General features: G+C 49.0%; 1 protein-coding gene across 4 annotated transcripts; it reads right to left on the bottom strand.

Moving 5' to 3' along the window:
- Nucleotides 1–33: 33 nt before the first annotated feature.
- On the bottom strand, nucleotides 34–19,812 carry ago1 (argonaute RISC component 1). Of its 4 annotated transcripts, XR_003977068.1 has the most exons (20): nucleotides 19,357–19,812; nucleotides 15,429–15,618; nucleotides 13,934–14,054; nucleotides 13,464–13,645; nucleotides 12,575–12,711; nucleotides 11,932–12,084; nucleotides 10,806–10,893; nucleotides 10,339–10,486; nucleotides 8,480–8,599; nucleotides 8,238–8,360; nucleotides 7,976–8,109; nucleotides 7,225–7,409; nucleotides 6,544–6,703; nucleotides 6,341–6,431; nucleotides 5,034–5,228; nucleotides 4,461–4,595; nucleotides 4,249–4,350; nucleotides 3,458–3,657; nucleotides 2,708–3,263; nucleotides 34–2,666 (listed from the first exon to the last, which is right to left on the bottom strand). XR_003977068.1 is itself a non-coding variant. In XM_030358229.1 (19 exons), the coding sequence occupies exons 1-19, from the start codon at nucleotides 19,379–19,381 to the stop codon at nucleotides 3,155–3,157; spliced, it is 2,598 nt and encodes an 865-aa protein (XP_030214089.1). In that variant the 5' UTR covers nucleotides 19,382–19,812; the 3' UTR covers nucleotides 34–3,154. The 4 variants fall into 4 exon arrangements, 3 of the variants coding, with proteins under 3 accessions (XP_030214089.1, XP_030214090.1, XP_030214091.1); XM_030358229.1 differs by having other exon boundaries at nucleotides 34–3,263; XM_030358230.1 differs by having other exon boundaries at nucleotides 34–3,263; nucleotides 11,950–12,084.
- Between the last annotated feature and the right edge of the window lie 335 nt (nucleotides 19,813–20,147).

The following is a 20,147-nucleotide window of genomic DNA, read 5'->3' as shown; positions in this document are numbered from 1 at the left end:
CTCAGTCTTATAAAACCAAAAAACAAGGCAGGATTCATATAAAAATCACATTTTATTTTCTTTGAAAAATAACCATTCCCAACAGATATAGCCTCATAATATTATTATTACAGACACAGAGTGGCCAGGTAGGCTGCTGTGTGTTGGTGTCTGGGGAAGTGCTGCGATGAGATCTGTGGCGTCGTATTGCTATCCAGGGGTCAGGGGTCGAGGGGGGGTAGAGAACCCCGGTATACAAGGTGCTTTGTGGCTTCAATACGTGGACAACCGCATCTGGTTTGGGTTGTAGTAGTAGGAAGAGGGGTAGGGCGAGGTGGGGCAACGCTGAGCCCAAATACATATCAGGTTCATATCTATTAATATGTACAAATCACCTCAGACACAATACCGGAACAGTAAAAGGGAGTATAAAGGCATTTCAACTACGCAAGTTCATAAACATGATTTCTTTTTTTCTTTTTTAAAAACGTCCAAACGTCACTGCTGCCGTGGTCCCCTCGAGCCCAGCGGGAATCAAACCGTCGGCCAGACAGGAGCCGAGACGGGGGGGGGGGGGGGGGGGGGGGCAGATAGACTCTCAACCTACACACGATCATAATACTAATCGACGATAACAATCATATTCATAAAAACAGGACGTAAACAAAAGGGACGCCGTCACCGCGGCGACACGCTGAGGCAGAACGACGGGCAGCTGTGAGCCGACTCAGGAGGAGGCTCAGGATACCAGCTTAGGATACTTGGAGAGTGTCTCTCATGCAGGGGGGGGGGGTCTTCAGGAGGGGCCCAGACCCTTGTAGCCGACCCCTATCTGTGTTGCTTGCATGCACACAGCGCACCAATGGGGCTGGTCTAGCACAGGCCTGGGGAGGGAGGACGGGAGGACGGGAGGGAGGGGGGAGGGGGGGGGAGACTCGGCAGAGAGGCAGGATCAGGAAGATGAGAGAAAGTTCGGTGTTTCGGGGGGGGGGTGAGCACGCGAGGAGAGGAGGGGAAGACGAGAACAGACTTGTGTTAGCTTAAGTTTGTCCTCGCTAAGGTTTGTGTTCGCAAATCTGACGTAAGTGGGCTTGCATTAACCAGGTTTGTGTTTGCCGCCAAGTATCTCCTGGTAAGGTCTGTTTGGTGCGGTGTAAGCGTATAGGCCTACTGTTTGTGTGTGTGTGTGTGTGTGCGCGCGTGTGTGTGTTCTTGGATATTGTGTGGCACATGACAATGTGCAGAGAAGCGCCAGCAAGGTGTCTGGCTAACATAGCGCTCCGCTGTGCAGCACTTAGTGGTCGCTGAGCCTCTAACAGATATAATATTAACAGAGTTGCCATAGCTAGCCCGTTAGCTTGGTTCCTCCAGGGTTCGGACATGGAAGTATGAGGGCAGTGAGGTTTTTTGAACAGACTAGATCAGATCTGGATTACCCCTCCGTCATACAGAAACTACTGGTCCCCCAGTAAAACGATCAGATGAGTAAAAAGTGCCACGTTATCCCTAAGGGCCGCCCAGGTTCTGCTCCTGGCTAGGAGTCTGTTAGGTGGCATCGTCTGGCTGGTTGAGAATGCTGGTTTAGGTGCGAGAACATCTCATACACTTGATGCTAAATGGTCCCTCTATTTAAACGCTAACTTCCTCTATGGGCTAAATCTCTAAGGGACTAGGCCAACTGCCACGCGACAGCATGTAGCCTCGATGCTATGATATGCTATATGATATGCTACAGCTTCTCCTTCTTTTCTTTATATGTAGCACTGCACGCTAGCACCACATAGGTTAATACATAGGGCAGCTTGCTAGCACAACATATGCTGATATATAGTGTAGCAGGCTATCACTTCATTTTGGCAATACCTAGAGTGGTAGGCTTGCATTGTATAGGTTCATACATAGTATTGCGGGCTAGCACCACATATGCTCATATATAGCGCTTCACGCTAGCACCACATATTCTCATATATAGAGCAGTGGGCTAGCACCCCATTTGCTAACAAACGCTGTTGTGCAGGGCTAGTGGCTTCTACATGCTAGTACGAAGTGCTAATGTACCATGACAGACTTTTCAAGGCATTTAAAACAATAATAATGATAATAATAATAATATTACAAAAAAACATGAGAAAAGGTGGCGATTGATTCAGGTGATAGGTAGGTATGTGTGTGGTGGGCTCCTGGGCGCTGCATTAGCTAGCCGCAGTAGCTAGCTAGCCTCAGGTATCGCCATGGAAACTGTCAAAACAGGTAGAGGTTCAGATCTCGATTCTGACCATCCCGTCCGCATTGCATCCTTACGTGCAGAGGAGTAAGCATACAATACTGTAACGTCAATAAAACCCAAAGTCTGAAATTAGATCAAATAAAAAAGCAATAGTGCCAGGGAGTAACATTAAAAAATAACAATAAAAACAATGATATTCACAAGCGTTCTTCGATTCTGTAGTTTGTTCTGGTTTACATATGATGGCACCGCTAACCCTGGTGTAGCTAGCCACACCGTTGCTAACCGCGATGTAGCTAGCCAAGGCTAACCGGGCTAAGCATGGTGATGGAGGCCATTGTGGTGGCGGCGGTGGTGGTCTTGGGGGAGGGGCATACTGGGGGCTGTATGCACACTATGGGAGTGATAAAGCGGGGTTTGGCATGGGCCAGGGTCAGGGTTAGCCTGGCTAAAGCCAGACCTCATCTCAATCTACATTGAGATGAGGTCTGGGAACCACACATTCATTTTCCCGTATTTGAGGCGTGGTTTACGATTGCCCGGTACCGTTTATTGGGCGCTACGAATGTCTATCATATGAGTCTGTACGTAGCTCATAGCCAATCAAAGCCTGTTGGTAGCAGGGCAGAGACATCCTTCTTGGTAATGAAAGAGTTAAACGCCGAAAGTTGCAATTTTTTCAAAATAAACGTTCGTTCTAAACTACTTAGAACACTATCTAAGGCTGCATCGAGAGGTAACGCGTCTGCTGCCATTTTGGATCCGTAAACTACAAGCTTCGGTGTGTCGCATAGACGTCGTCGTCGTCTTGCCGTCCCTCCCCGTTCTGTGATTGGTTCCCTATCTCAGGCGAAAATCGGATCCATGGAATCCACGCTGCCTAGCAGCGCGCAAGGAAATCGCGCGCAAGGCAGCGTGGGCATACCCGGGCTAGGTCAGGGTGGGTGCTCAGGCGAAGTACATGGTCCTCAGGGTGTCGTGGTGGATCTGGACCGCCTTGGCCAGCGCCTGAGGGTCCCGGCCGTTGCTCTGACCAGAGACATGGCTGCCCTCTCCACTACACGAACAAAAACACAGACACAACACACTTGGCGTCAGGCATTATGTATCATTGAGCAGACTGAGACAATCAATGTGTTCGAATATCCTATGCAACGGAGTTTGATCAATATATGTGAATCACTTTTATAATCCAATCATAGGTAACGTCCTCCGTGAGAGGACCAATGAGAACGTGTTGGACCGTCTCACCTGTCGTGCTCCTTGTCCACCAGGTGGTAGCGGGCGCGGAAGGCGACCAGACGTGCGTAGTAGGCCGGCGCGGGGATGGACACGGAGCGCGTGCAGCGGACGTACGTGTGGCACAGCTGGTAGGTGAGGATCTGCAGCTCGTCCGCCGTGAAGCGGTTGTCGTCCCAGAGGACGTAGTAATGGGAGGGCCGACTGGTGCCCTGGAGAACACAACACAGACACACACACACACACACACACACACACACACACACACACACACACACACACACACACACACACACACACACACACACACACACACACACACACACACACACACACACACACACAGTAGTATTATAGCTGTGTAGTATTTAGGGGTGAGGTTTTGCAGTTTTGTCCCTGTGCAGTTGTTTAGCGGTGAGACTAATTAGCAGGGTAGTCGTGTTGCTATGTCGAAGGGTTTGTAGGGGGGGTTATTATGCAGGGGTGTGGTAGTTTAGCTGCTCATAGCATAGTTATTGTGTTGCGGCACAGTCGAGCAGCAGTGTAGATGTGTAGCGGGCTGATGTATAGTGGTGTAAATGTGTTGCAGTGGTGCTGTGTCACAGTATAGCTGTGGAATAGTGTAGATGTGTCCTAGCGGTTTAGACACGTAGCAGCGCAGTTTTGTTGCACACTGCAGTTGCGTAGTGATGTAGCTTGAAGCCATGTAGTTCTTTAGTGGTGTAGCTTGGTCGTTGTTGCACTTTTGTAGATCCGTTGTCGTGCATTTATGAGGCCGTGTATGTGTGCGTCAGTATGCTCACCTGAATTCCAGCGTGGCTGCACAGGTAGAAGTCGAACTCGAAGGGGTGTGTGATGCTGGTGTCCACGGTGGTTCCTGCTGGAATGTTCCCGCTCTTTCCAATCTGGCAACCACAAATCCCTCATTATACATAACTGTACACAACTCATCGTCAACTCAACACATCACTGAATCCGAGAGGGACAGACAGTAAGATGCGTCAAGTGTACTCACTCGTTCAGACTTGTCTGCGCAGAAGAGGCGGGTGTGATGGCGTTTCTGGACCACGATGTAGGTGATGCCGGGCTGGTAGTCCTTCTCCAGCTTGATGCAGGCGTCCCGGATCGCCAGCAGCTCGTAGTGTAAGATCTACAGGAGAACAGAGCTTAAGGTTAACCAGCTGATCAGACTGACCTAAGGGAACAACAATCAGACTAACCTAGTGATCAGACGAACCAACCGTTACAACAATCCTAACACTTACAATCAGATGAAGCTAGTGCAGCTACAACCACATGTACTGTAACTACAATCAGTATGAATGGCAAGGCAAATCACAATGACGAGAACGCCAAGCTTTCAGCCCGTTCAAACGTTCATACATTAATTCTGCGGCACACTTGGTCATCCATAGTAACGTTCCCTTGGACTTAAAATGTGCAAACTGAATGATACGGTTTTGACCAATCAGCCTTGTCGTTTTCCACCTCCTCTGCCTCAAAGTGCGAAGCAATATAATCGATGTAGCCATGTGGTGGACGGTAACTACTAAATAACCCCAAAACAGGGTCGGGGGTTTAGCCGAACCTGGGGCAGCTGTCCTTCTGGAACCCCGTCCCGGTAGAAGATGATCCTGGTGGGCTTGAAGCGGGTGGACTTGTAGAACTGGATCAGGAGCTCTCGCACCATGAAGGACAGGTCCTCGATGATCTCCTGCCTGGGCCTCTGGACGCGCACCGTGGCGCAGTACCTGCTTGGGTGGGCGTCCATACTGCCTACCACCTGGGGAGCGATGGGGGTAAATCAGTATCCCTCGGGCTGGACACTGTATACTACTTACACTATATATTTGTTTAAGTTTACTTGTTTGTTTGGGTACTTTTTTTTTCCACTACCATTAAAAAAAAAATGATGATTCATAAAAATCCCCCATAGATGAAAAGGGAGAATATTATTAAAATATTAAGAGAGTACAGATGTGGGCTGTGGGCTGCAGGTTACTTTCAAACAATGTTCAGCCCCTGCCATCATGCATAATGCTGACTAGTAGCTGAACTCTCTCCTTTTCTCTCCGATACCAAAACATGTCCCCCGTCTGAACCTCTCTCTCTCTCTCTCTCTCTCTCTCTTACTCACAGTCTCCTGCCAACCACACCGTAAAGGTTATGAAGGCGGACGCTGAGGTCTACGATGACGTCATTTCCTGTTTGGGGGTAGCAGGGGAATGAATGACTCAGCCCCGAGTCACAAGTGTCTCCTCTCCCGTCTCACTTCTCTCTCGTCGTCCTCATGTCTCCTTTTACTTTCTCCCCCCCTCTCCTCGGCCTCTCGTTAACTCCGCCCCTTCTCCTCTTTGCTCCACCCCCTCTCCCAGTACTAGTTTGTTTATATTCAAACAAAAAACTCTTCCTCGCGAAGCAGCCGTAATTGTGCTATGTTTAGGTCAAAAAACAGACTGCATCATAAATAGCATCTCGCTATCTGAGCTACACATTCGTAGTAGGCAGTTTACCACCAAGAAGTAGAATGGAAACAGAAACCGTGAATAACACTGGGATTTGAACAGAAACAAGTCCCTTGCTTGAAAGCCTAGTTAAATAAATGACTGAACTGTAAAACTATGTTACTTGTCACGACAACAACGTAATTTGAGTACTATACTGTTAAATGAGCGGATTGTTCAAAGATACCGCCCCTCCCAGTCAGAGGCGAGAGACTTCAGATTTGAGTGTTCTGTCCGGTCTAACTGGCTCTGAAACTGAGTGATGTAAACTAGCGTAGCTTGGCTGGCTGGTGGCCGTGAAGGGGCGCTGAGGGGGGGGGGGGGGGGGGGGGGGGGTTGGGAGTGCATTGAAGCTACTAACAGCAGTCATAAAGTAATGAAAGAAACTCACAGCAGTGATGGAGGGCTTCTTGCCGTCCCCAGCAGGGGGGTGGGTGACGTCGGCTCCCAGGAAGATAACAGGCTGCTGGAACACAGCCGAGCTGAGGGGAGAAGAGAGGGAGAACTATGATAGCCTGAACAGCCTGGAGGAGCAGAGGCCTGGTCAGAGGGGTGTGTCTGAGGGGGCAGCGGGGAGGGGAGGGGGCCACTGACCGTTGGTGAGGGACCAGGATGTTGTTGATTCCTCCCAGCTTGACGTTGATCTTGAGGCAGAGGTTGGACAGCGTCTGTGGGGACGTCTTCACCACGTTCTTCACCTGGACACACTGCGTGGCCATGCCCAGGAGGGTGTCTCCCACACGCTTCACCTCCGCTACACACACACACACACACACTTTGTTTACTATCACTGTCTAGAAAATACTCTGCTACACTACACTGCATTCAAACACACTTTACTGCTCTTTTAGAACTAACTTTACCGCAAAAGAAAACATGCATAAGAAATACCCTCTCTGAAACAAAAGTCATCATTAACACTCTCTAGAACAAATGACCTCCTATACCATTAAGTTCACATTATTCATATTGTTTAAAACCCCTTTTACATATAGGCCACTAAAATAATTTTTAAACCAGCTTTTGTAACCAAGATTTAAACCATAGATTACTTCAAAGAGGTTTCCGAGTGCAGACTAGGTACTTTCTAGAAAAGATAAGAAGCTTTCTAAATTCGTTTGAGGAGGTGTCTGGGTCCATCTGGTATAGTTCCTGGTGGTTAATGGGTCTCTCTAGAGTGATATGATGTGGTTTCTGACCGTAGACCGTAGACACTTTGTAGACTGAGTTAGAGGTATCTGGGCCTCTCTAGACTAGTATGATGTGGGTTCTGACCGTAGACGGGGGTCTTCCCGGGCAGGATGACAATGATGAGCTGCAGGCCGGCGTAGGTGTTCTTCAGGTGTCTGAACATGGGCTCCACGCTGTCGGCCCCCTGGGCGTATTTACAGAAGCACGGCTGGCCCTGGATGGGCATCCCAGCGTCCTTGGAGATCTTACGCAGCTGGTCCGTGAAGTTCCTGGGAAGGAAGCGGGATAGAGAGCGTGAGGTGGGAACCTGCCTCGACCCAATACTTGAATGAATGAATGAATGAATGAATGAATGATCTTTATTGTCAAAGTACAGGTACAGGTAAATCGAAATTTGGGAGAGCTCCCCCCTGGTGCTTAAAGAAAAAGAGAGGACAAGGAAGATACATAAACAATATATACAGTATGATAAAGAAAAAAAAACACTGAATATATATCTAACTAAAACTGATACATCTAATATAAATCTAACATCTAATATAAATCTAATAGTGATTGATAGTATTAGCAAAGTAGTATCCCCTCCTTCCAACCCCGCTCATCTCTCCTCCTTCCTCTCTTCCTCCTTCTCCTCTATCCATCTCTCCTCCCATTCCTCTCCTTTCTCTCTCGTCCTCCTCCTCCTCCTCTCTTTCTCCCTCCTCTCCTTTCTCTCTCGTCCTCCTCCTCCTCTCTTTCTCCCTCCTCTCTCCGTATCTTCCCTCTCCATCTCCTTTGTCATATTGTAAGGACCACCAGCATTAATGAAGACGCATCGGACGTCGTCTCCACGTACTTGAGCACCTCCTCTCGGCACTGTTTCTGCGGGGCGAAGCAGGCGATCGCCCACACCTTGATCTCGATGCCGTTGTAGAACTGCTTCCCCCGCATGTCCCACACCCCCTGGTTGGGTGTGGCGATGGCCCGGTTCTGGTCCAAGAAGGGAAAAAAACACAAGCTCTTAAGTTAAAATCAGTTCGTGGTTGCGACCCCCGTTCGACCCGAGTAGCGTCTACGAACTGTAGCTCCGCGGTGTGTCGCACAGCAGCTCCTCTCACCCGGCCTCCATACTGCAGGATGGGTGCAGGCAGCACCCGGCCCGTCACCTCGGCCATCTCGTCCTTCACCTTGATCCCAAACTCCTGGATGTACGGGTCCAGGTTGAAGTTGGCGTTCTTCATCTACAGGCGAACAGAGATCAGAGGTCATGAGTCTTTGTCGTCTCTCTGTCTGGTAGTACCACCCCCGTCCACGCGGGGTCGCTCACGGGAGGCGAGACCCCATGGTCGCCGCTACTCACCAGCCGGCTGATCTCTTCCTGTCTGTCGGGGGCAGAGCGAGCCGTGGCCTTGATCATCGTCGAGGTCTGGTTATCAGTCAGCTTCTTGATGCAGCGCTGGCCTGCTACAATGTTACACACCTGAGGACACAACAACACACCTGTAACACCTGCTACAATGTTACACACCTGAGGACACAACAACACACCTGTAACACCTGCTACAATGTTACACACCTGAGGACACAACAACACACCTGTAACACCTGCTACAATGTTACACACCTGAGGACACAACAACACACCTGTAACACCTGCTACAATGTTACACACCTGAGGACACAACAACACACCTGTAACCCCTGCTACAATGTTACACACCTGAGGACACAACAACACACCTGTAACACCTGCTACAATGTTACACACCTGAGGACACAACAACACACCTGTAACACCTGCTACAATGTTACACACCTGGGGCCGGTTGCACCAACTGGGCGTAACTAAGACTGGTCGTAACTGCTAAGTAGGTCTTAGTTACGACCTGGCGTTAGAATGGAACAAACGCCGGTTGCACCAACGGGACTTACGCCTGGTCTTAACTGCGCCCGGTCTTAGCCATGCGCGGCCATGTGAATGTTCCATGGTATGCGCATATCACCGCGTTGCTAGGATACCTCGTGACAACAGCTGTATACTATTTTACTTGACATGCTGTTGGACACCGAAATAAATAATTCATTCGTTCACTCATTGTCATTCATCAATTGTGTTAATGCCTAACAATAAAACACTGCAAACGAATATAATTAAAATATGTATTTGTAATGTCTGGTTTACGACGAGCAGGCATTTAGACGGGAATGGTTCTGTAGGAGAGATTTGTTTAATGTGTCGGCCTATATAAAACATATAAACATAGTTAAAACAACATTCACAACTGATTATAAGTTGAGAACGGACTAATCGGCCAGCGATATCTTCCCGACAGGCAGTCGATCTGTGAACACTGATCATATCGCCGGCTGTGCTTTGAAATGCAGTTTAGCGAAGCGTACTGAGCAGTTGCAAGGATGGTGGTAGCGCTTCATTGGATTGGATGTAATTGCTATAGAAACAGCCTGGAATTTCAACTCTACGCCTGCCCCTGACCAGGCGTAGGATTTACGCCTGGTCTTAGTGAAAAGAACGCTAAGCCCAGTTGGTGCAACCGGCGTAACGGTTAGGTTGGACTTAGAACGCCAAGTTACGACCAGGCGTAGTTACGACCAGGCTTACGCCCAGTTGGTGCAACCGGCCCTTGAGGATACAACAACACACCAGTAACCCCTGCTACAATGTAACACATCTGAGGACACAACAACACACCTGTAACACCTGCTACAATGTTACACATCTGAGGACACAACAACACACCTGTAACACCTGCTACAATGTTACACACCTGAGGACACAACAACACACCTGTAACACCTGCTACAATGTTACACACCTGAGGACACAACAACACACCTGTAACACCTGCTACAATGTTACACACCTGAGGACACAACAACACACCTGTAACACCTGCTACAATGTGACGCTGCTGAGGACACAACACACCTGTAACCCCTGCTACAATGTTACACACCTGAGGACACAACAACACACCTGTAACACCTGCTACAATGTGACGCTGCTGAGGACACAACACACCTGTAACCCCTGCTACTATGTTACACACCGGAGGACAGAACAACACACCTGTCACACACCTGTGCTACTATGTTACACATCTGCAGCCACACACCTTTAACACCCTGCCTATTACTTTGAACAGGTATAAGAGTTATTTAACGCAGGTGAGGGGGGGGGGGCATGGTGGGTTCTCTTACCTCCAGGGGCAGGTAGGTGTGTTTCTGCTCCTGGCCCACCTGCAGACAGGGCAGGTGGGGGTACTTCAGCTGCAGGTTGTACTTCTGTTTGAAGTACTGCGCCACCGTGCACTCCACTGTCTGACCGCTCTCTAGCTGCAGGGGAAACCTGGGATGGAGTAGGACAATATGGAGTCTCACTTTTGGACTCGCCTGGGCGACACACAGATATGTTCAACGCAAACACACACAGACACACACCGGGTGTTTGTATGAGTTGCCACCGACCGCAGTCTGGAATTGGATCTGTGATTGTGTGTTGCCTTTTGAGTAACCTGTATTTTAGAACACCAGATATGTATTTGGATGGCGGTAATTCATTGAATCCCTCATCGTTCCTCATCATCATCATCATCATCAGCACAAACTGAACTAAAAGCCGGTAGGAGGTCCCTTTTGCTGCGTCATGGGATCCAAGGGCTACTCACGTCTGGTGGCTGGCCGGGCGGCGTGTGACGTTACACACACGGTACTTCCGCTTCATCTGCCCACAGTGGGTCACCTCTACCTTCAGACCTGGACGCACGCACGCACGCACGCACGCGAGGGGAGGGAGGAAAGAGGGAAAGCATTGTACTTGAGACCGGACTCGTTGTACTTGAAACAAAACAATGAAACAACCAACGCCAACACAATAGGGTTCTGAGTATTACAGCGTGCAGAGGGCAATGGGAGGAGGCTACACCATACATTCTACACTCGCGTCACGTTTCCGTGGTTTCCTTTGTAACGCCCCGACATTTAAAAACACAGACAGACCATAATGAGTCCCTCTTGAGGTGCCTGGAAGTCTGCATGAGTGTGAAATGGTCTAATACTAGTGAGGACGGTGGTATCGCTAGGCAGGTGAGATGGTCTGACACAAGTGAGGTTCATGCTATCTACAGGTGTGAGCGATGGTCGGACAATAATAGTGAGGTCTGTGGTAGCTTAAGGTGTGAGATGGTCTGATAATAGTGAGGTCTGTGGTAGCTTGAGGTGTGAGATGGTCTGACAATAATAGTGAGGTCTGTGGTAGCTTAAGGTGTGAGATGGTCTGATAATAGTGAGGTCTGTGGTAGCTTAAGGTGTGAGATGGTCTGACAATAATAGTGAGGTCTGTGGTAGCTTAAGGTGTGAGATGGTCTGATAATAATAGTGAGGTCTGTGGTAGCTTGAGGTGTGAGATGGTCTGACAATAATAGTGAGGTCTGTGGTAGCTTGAGGTGTGAGATGGTCTGATAATAGTGAGGTCTGTGGTAGCTTGAGGTGTGAGATGGTCTGATAATAGTGAGGTCTGTGGTAGCTTGAGGTGTGAGATGGTCTGATAATAGTGAGGTCTGTGGTAGCTTGAGGTGTGAGATGGTCTGATAATAATAGTGAGGTCTGTGGTAGCTTGAGGTGTGAGATGGTCTGATAATAATAGTGAGGTCTGTGGTAGCTTCAGGTGTGAGATGGTCTGATAATAGTGAGGTCTGTGGTAGCTTCAGGTGTGAGATGGTCGATCACTAGTGAGGACCTTGGTGGAGGATGCAGGTGTGCGAGATGGTCGAGGGTTGTTCCTGAAGTTCTTACCACTGCTCAGGAGCCCACCTTTAATCTCCTTGGTGAAGCGGACTCTCTGAGAGTCGGTCAGGGTCTTGGGCTGCTCGTCGATGTTACGGATGTCCAGGACCTCGCACATGAACTCAATAACCGGCTGGGCTTTGTAGAAGGCGGTGGCAGACACTAGAGGGCGGCGGTGAGCAGAGACGACTCATTTACAACCTAATACAACTAATAGGAAGCACTTTAATCCAAAGAGACTTGCAGTGAATTCAGAATACATATTAAGCAGGCAGAGGTCAACGCATTTGATTTCTCAAGGATGTCTGCAGGGTTGAGCACCCAAAGTTTTTCGCGCCTATATTCACGTGATTTCAAGGAGAAATAGAAGAGATGGAAAACAATCAAAGTATAGATCTATCGTTTGAGTTGTGGCAAAAGCTGGTTGGCTATAAGTTGAGTTTCCCTTGAGGGGAGTTAGGACATCGTCACATCACGGCGCGTGATGTCGAGAAGCACACGACCTCAGCATATGACCTCGGTGTGTTTTGAAATACGAGTCCGATATGGTTTAGAAAAAAACAGTGCCTCGTGCTCTCCCGCCTCATCTGGGCTGGGGACGCCGGGTCAGCGAGCGGGCAGTGACGTCGCCTCCAGCGCATCGGTGACTCACCGTCGATGTTGAGCATCATCTTCCACATGGCGGGGCGGACAGACTGATGGAAGCCGAACCACACCTCCCTGCCCCCCCCCAGGGGGTGGTAGTACCCCTCTGGGGGGGAGAAGAACGAACGGCCCACCGGGGTGTACCTAGAGGAAGAGGAGGAGGGGGGGGGGAGGAGGAGGAGGGAGGAGGAGGAGGAGGGAGGAGGAGGAGGAGGGAGGAGGAGGAGGGAGGAGGAGGAGGGAGAGGAGGAGGAGGAGGAGGAGGAGGAGGAGGGGGAGGAGGAGGAGGAGGAGGAGGGAGAGGAGGAGGAGGGAGAGGAGGAGGAGGAGGAGGAGGAGAAGGAGGAGGAGGGAGAGGAGGAGGAGGAGGAGGAGGAGGAGGAAGAGGAGGAGGAGGGAGAGGAGGAGGAGGGAGAGGAGGAGGAGGAGGAGGAGGAGGAGAAGGAGGAGGAGGAGGAGGGAGGTATGAGGTCAGAGACGACTTTAATTCTCCAGCCGAGGGTGATTCAGTCTGACTCAGATGCAAACCACAAATCCCCCCAATGAACCAGAGGGCATCGATGCCCCTTTTTGGGCTGGGCCTCATGGTTGAATACCCTTATTTTACATTGCTCTGGATCAAAGCTGCAGCTAAATTAATGTAATGTCATGTATAATCAATAAGGTCTCTCTACATCCATTCATCAATTTATTTATTGGTTCATGGGTTCATCGATCCATCTAGATGTATGATAAAGTAGTAATTAGTTTAAACACCCTCTTTCTCTAAAGTACATACAACTAAAAGTAGACGTAGCTAGTGCTAGGTGTAGAGGCTAAGGCTGCCGTGCTATGGTGTGGTGGTGGCTGAGGTGTAGCAGCGGAGGCCTAGCAGCTAAGGTTGTAGGCGTAGCTACCTCATAGAGGCCAGGTGGCGCATGGCCACGTCCAGAGCCTGGACTGAGTCGAGGGGAACCTGCATTCGCCCGCTGACCAGCGCCTCCTGCAGAAGACGCCAGGACACCTTGGCTAGCCAGCGGATCGACACCTTGAAGATCCGGTCCTTTCCCTCGCCTGGGATGGTCACCTCAAAGTCCACCTGCGGGGAGGGAACTGGCGTTAAGGTGGTCGATAGATAGATAAATAGATAGACACTTTATTGTCTACTACCTGGTGTAACTGTGGTCTGACCTACAGACTACTACCTGGTTTATCTGTGGTCTGAGCTACAGACTACTACCTGGTGTAACAGTGTGAGCTACTTATAAATAATAATACGATTGTTCACATGGCAATGTGTGGTTAAGCTTGTTAGGTAGAAACACTCGTCATCACACGTTACCATGGCAATGCACCATTTATTATGACATGACATTAATCACTGTACCTTCTCGCTCCCTATAGGGAGTGCAAGCACGGTATAGATGTTCTTCTTCCCGTCGTACACCGGCTTCCTGTCACCAAACAGCTGTGGCTTGAAGTGTTGGACCATGTACTCAACCACCTCTCTGGAACACACACACACACACACAGTTAACACAACCACCTCTCTGGAATACACACTCACACATATATAGGGAACAAAACCACCTCTCTGAACCACACACACACACACACACACACACACACACACACACACACACACACACACACACACACACACACACACACACACACACACACACACACACACACACACACACACACACACACACACACACACACCTCCCAATAGGGGGGGCTAGAGTTAACGTGGACCACCGACCCCACAAGCTACCGTGGTCATAGTGATACGTGACACCCTATCAGTGAGCCCCCTGGGGTGAGGGGTGGGGGGCTGGAGGCTATTGATCAAGCGCCTGCATCTGGTCCAAGCAATATTTCATGGTCATGGAGAAAGGGGCAGGAGCAAAGAGAGGAGAAAGAAGAGGAGGAGGAGGAGGAGGAGGAGGGGCGCTGGTCTGAAAAGAGAAGGTTATGAGACCTTGACCTGGGGCAACCTTCTCCCAACCTTTGTCTCCAACCATTCAGACCCACAGGGTGCTCCAGAACAACACAAAAGCCCTCAAAGAGTAACTGTGCACGCTCCAAGAAACAGAACCTTTGCTAATGTTCTCCAAGAGCTATCCTCCCCAAGAAATAGAACCTTTGCTAAAGTTCTCCAAGAGATATCCTCCCCAAGAAATAGAACCTTTGCTAAAGTTCTCCAAGAGATATCCTCTCCAAGGAACAGAACCTTGGCTAATGTTCTCCAAGAGATATCCTCTCCAAGGAACAGAACCTTTGCTAATGTTCTCCAAGGGCTATCCTCTCCAAGAAACAGAACATTTGCTAATGTTCTCCAAGAGCTATCCTCTCCAACAAACAGAACCTTTGCTAATGTTCTCCAAGAGCTCGATCTTTACTAATGTTCTCCAAGAGTTCTCCTCCTCAAGAGCTGAACCTTTTTGTTTTCCAAGAGTTATCCACTCAAAGAGCTGGACCTTTACTAATGTTCTCCAAGAGTTATCCACTCCAAGAGCAAACATTTATGTTCTTCGAGAGTTATCCTCTCCAAGAGCTGAACCATTACTAATGTTCTCCAAGAGTTATTCTCTCCAAGAGCAGTACCTTAACTAATGTTCTCCAAGAGTTATGCTCTCCAAGAGTGGTACCTTAACTAATGTTCTCCAAGTGTTAATCTCTCCAAGAATTAGAACCTTTACTAATGTTCTCCAAGATGTATTCTCTCCAATAGCTGAACCTTTATGTTCTTTAAGATGTATTCTCTCCAAGAGCTGAAACCTTTACTAATGTTCTTCAAGATGTATCCTCTCCAAGAGCTGAAAACTTTATGAGGTACTGAGGTGTGTGTTGGTATGGGGGGGGGGGGGGGGGGGCACCTGTTGACCCTGCGGGGGCACTTGTCCGGCTTGATGTCGACCTCGTAGTGGAAGACGTCCATCTTGGGGATCTCCACCTCAAAGTAGTTGGCCAGCAGCTTGATGGGCTTCCCCACCGTCCCCATACCTGGTCTCCGCGGCGCCTGGAACACCTGCTGCAGGGGAGGGGGGAAGGCCCCCACGGGGGGCACTGGAGGGAAGGGGGGCAGGTGGTGAGAGGCATGGACCCAACCAGGTGGGGGCCAGGGAGAGAGAGAGAGGTTTCATCACAGAGAGAGGAGAAAATAGACAGGAAGAGAAAGAGGGAAGTGGAGGGAAAGGCAGAGAGAGCGACAGACAGAGAGACAGACAGACAGACAGATGGAGAGAGAAACAGAAACGGGCGGCAATAGATTAAGAGCGATGGAGGCAGATAGGAAGACAGAGACAGTGAGGGAGAGCGAGAGGGACAGAGAGGGACAGAGTGAGAGAGAGAGAGAAGGAACAATATCCCGAAGGGGGGCCGGGGTGTTCGAAAGGCGGGAAGCAGAAGATAAAAGAATATTTAACACTGATTTGCAACCAGCAGCACAACAAAGAATTAGACCAGATACTTGTTCAGCGACTACCACCCTCCGGACATTGAGGGAGTTCTATAACACAGGCACCAGGGTTAGCATAAAGGTTAGCCTACACCCATGGAGGGCATGATAGCCGTACAGGGTGCTAAGTCAGCCAGGTGGTTACCTACAGGTAACCACTAAGCATAACCAAGGTGCAATGGGAGCACTAAAAATGTTTAGCTTCACCGACAAAAGCTTAAATGTAAAACATGCATGCGTGTTATGTTGATTGCTTCTGATCAATAACGTTCGGGTCAGAAATTATAATTAAATATAAGTTGGATATTAGTTCAAAGGTTTGATGTGTTGGATGAAGGCGGACTGATTGGGCTAGAGTTAGCCTAGGAGGGCAGGAAGCGCCATGATAGCCCACCCCCACTAGCAAGGAGCTACTGCTGATGGTAATCCCACGGTTTGGGTCATGGCAGAACAGGGGCCCGAGGAGCTCCCGGTGACTCCCAGACGAGGGGCCCAGAGTCTTAACCTTTCAGGTCCCAGAGAACGGCCCTCTCCCTCCCAACAAAGACCCCAGCTGCCCCACACACACACACACACACACACACACACACACACACACACACACACACACACACACACACACACACACACACACACACACACACACACACACACACACACACACACACACACACACACACACACACGGGCCCCTCCACATTCCCAGCCTCACCATGGCAACACCACGGCAACAAGTATTGTCATGGAGATCAGGAGACCTCGGAGTATATATCTGTGTGTGTGTGTGTGTGTGTGTGCGTGCATGAGAGTGAGAGCGTGTGTGTGTGTGTTTGGGGAGTGGGGGGGTTGGTGATTTAGTGCATTACCAAACCGCAACTTCAAAAAAAGGTTCTAATTTTAAACCACAGTGATAGACGTGTGAGATGTGTGTGACAGGACAGTCTGGATAAACACGGACTCTGCTAACACAGCTTGTTCGTGTGAAGTCCACACACACACACAAAGTCACGGTCACTAACATGCACAGCCTACGTGCACGCCCTGACAGCAGAGTGCCAGAGAAGGCAGATGGTGAGAGAGGCGTGGCAGGACTCACACATCTCTACAGACAATAGCTGTCACACACACACACACACACACACACACACACACACACACACACACACACACACACACACACACACACACACACACACACACACACACACACACACACACACACACACACACCCCTCCAACCAACTGCTAAAATATGGGGGGGGGGGGGGCTAGTCTCTTGGTTTATGTGTGTTTGTTTGACTCTGAGCTGAAAAGTTCTGGGTTCGATCCCCGACGTCCGCAGTATAACCTGTAGGCCCCCTAACCCCTATGGCTCCTTAATATGTACCCGATTTCACTGCCAGTCTCTCTGGATGACAGCATCCCTGCTGGATGACTAACAGGTAAGTGAGTGAGGCAGAGAGATGCAGGGGGGGATGCCACCTGTCAAGGGGATCTGATGTGTCAATCTCACCAAGCAGGAAGAGGGGGAGGTACAGGTGAGTCTGCTGCTCCTGATTATTGATCTAAAATGAATCCCTGGTAATCGTTGCAAGTGTGAACCACCGAATCCTACGTTTCTCTGGAGTTAAGTCACCACCTCTCAATGCTTATTGACAATCATCGCGAAAGACTCACAATATAATGAAACAATGTACCTATGTACCTAAGCGTTCTGTCAAAAATGTCACACCTACTTTCTTTTGTGCGTGTTGTTTTTAGAATAAAAATATTCTTCTTCTTTTGATAATTTTTTAAGTTTTTATCTGTCCCGTTCTTTCTGCCACACCCACTTTTCCCATCACTTTGTTTATCCCATGGATAAAAAAAGTAGTCTTATAAAATCTTGCATAATTTGGTTTCTGTGACTATACAGGATTCTGGGAGTTTTATTTTAGTAGAATTGTCTTATAGATTTTGTGATGACTAAACACGGGGATGATATCCGAATTACAATATATTCATATTCAATATTAATGATTTTTTTTATATATATTTGCTCATCTTATCAGTGAGATGCCAACAATAGATCACACAGATTGTTGTGGAACAGCAAGTTGGTGTGTGTGGACACACGTAGTGATCTGGACCAGAGCATTGTTCTGGATGAGAGTATTGTTGTGGACCAGTGTGTTTTGTTCTGGACCTTTTAAGTCTGTTAGCTAAACCCAATCCTAACTTGGTCTTCACACAAGGACCTGAGAGGCGTGGAGATGAGAGGCCCCTAGGGCCCTCCCCCCCAGACCTTGAAATAAAAAAACTCCCATGAAGACACTCTTTGGGGGGCGACACATTCAGACATGGGCTTGTATTAAAAGTGAATCAGCATCTCTTGCAAGCACTATTCAGTGCTTGTAAGAGATGTGCACACACACACACACACACACACACACACACACACACACACACACACACACACACACACACACACACACACACACACACACACACACACACACACACCTTTGGCCTGCTCTGAAACACAGTTTTACATAGTCAACTGCACAGTTGACTATGCACAACAAAGTTTGGTCATTGAACTTCTGACCCGGAAAACTTTATATACACCTGGTATGCATAATTGTATCATAAAATGTATGAGACGTGTATCTTATAAAAATGAACAGGCCTACTGCATATGGTAGTAGTTCGAACAATGTGCTTGGTAATGGTAATAGTGACCTGGATGTAGTTATGACACCTCCAGTCACTAAAAGTTCCGTTCTCCACTGGAGTTCAATTTCTGCTTTAAATTCGAAAAAAATATTTAATTTATCCATCCATCCATTTGATCGCAGGCCAGAGCTGGTGTTCAAATCACCGTCTCAGTGTTGGTAGTTCGCGCCTCCGACATCCCTGGGGCCTCCATAATGGAATAATGTGAGGGCGCTCTGGTGCCAAGGGAGAGAGGGTACCCGCCAGCTGCTGGCGCAGCCCAATGAGACTCCAAGGCGGGCTTCACCTCTGGGGATGTACCGCCATCCTCTCCGGAGGTTCCCAGGACCCCTGACCCACGACCCCGCCGGTGGACATGGTCAACTAACCCAGAGAACAATCGATGGCCATTAATCCAATGTATCTCTCTATTGAACCAGGATGGGGTCTGCTAAGTGCGAGATAAGTGCTGGGAATTATCCATCGCGGTTCGATTGCTCAAACGGACGGGTTTCCTTCAGAATATCCTCCCTGGTCCGAAGGGCCAAGGAGCTCGAGTGGTCACTTCCAGTATCCACCAGAGTGTAAAAGCTTACACAAACAGAAGGTGCAGATGACCATAGGACATATAAAGGGGTTATAAATGGACCTACCAGCGCCAGACGGTCCTGGCTCCATCCCATCCACTTAGCTGCGAGGATACAGGCCGACTAGTCCAAGTTCTGCGGCCACCGCGCCGGCCGCTTCAGGCTGGCAGCGGATCGGACTTCCAGCCCCCTCCAGGCAGCGTGCAGCTGAACGCCCGCCCGCTGTCCAACACACCCCCAGAACCCGCAGCAAAAACTCTGGCTAACGGCGGATAAAACCTGGAGGTTGACCCAGGATCCAAAAGGGCCAGTAACAGTACGTTTCCGAGCCTGGTGGTGGTGTTCAAATAGATCCTGTGGGCGGTTATCAGTTCAGCGGAGAACGCAGTGGCAGAGTGTTGGTGAAGATGCAGTCCCTATGCGGTGTGTTGTGCTCCTGCTGGCCGCTCAGACAGGACTCTCCAGCCGAACAAAAAAGGCCCCCAGACCCCCACGCTTCTTCTCCTCCTCCCAAAGATTCAAAAGCCCAGTTCGGTTATCAGTCTCCACCCAGAGGTAGACTGCGGATACGACACCACAGATTAAACAATGTATCAAGTCTTCTACTTGAGGCCAAAAACGATGCGTTATTATTTTATTTCTTACCTACATTTCCAAGTTTTTATTTTCTAGAGCCAAATGATTGTAACATAAACAATTTAACCCCGGGATCATTAAAGATATTCTAGATGGAAATGCAGTTTATGGTAATATGCTAGTAGAATATTAGAATTTAAGTTTTTCTAACAGCATTGAATAGTGCGTAGAATTAAATCATAAGATACATTGGTAATTTCAAGTTGAATGTTGGCGTGAAC

The sequence above is a fragment of the Gadus morhua genome, chromosome 6, assembly GCF_902167405.1.
Source record: "Gadus morhua chromosome 6, gadMor3.0, whole genome shotgun sequence".
NCBI classification, from domain to species: domain Eukaryota; kingdom Metazoa; phylum Chordata; class Actinopteri; order Gadiformes; family Gadidae; genus Gadus; species Gadus morhua.
The sequence above is the reverse complement of the archived record's forward strand: the minus strand, read 5'-3'. Positions and strand labels throughout refer to the sequence as shown.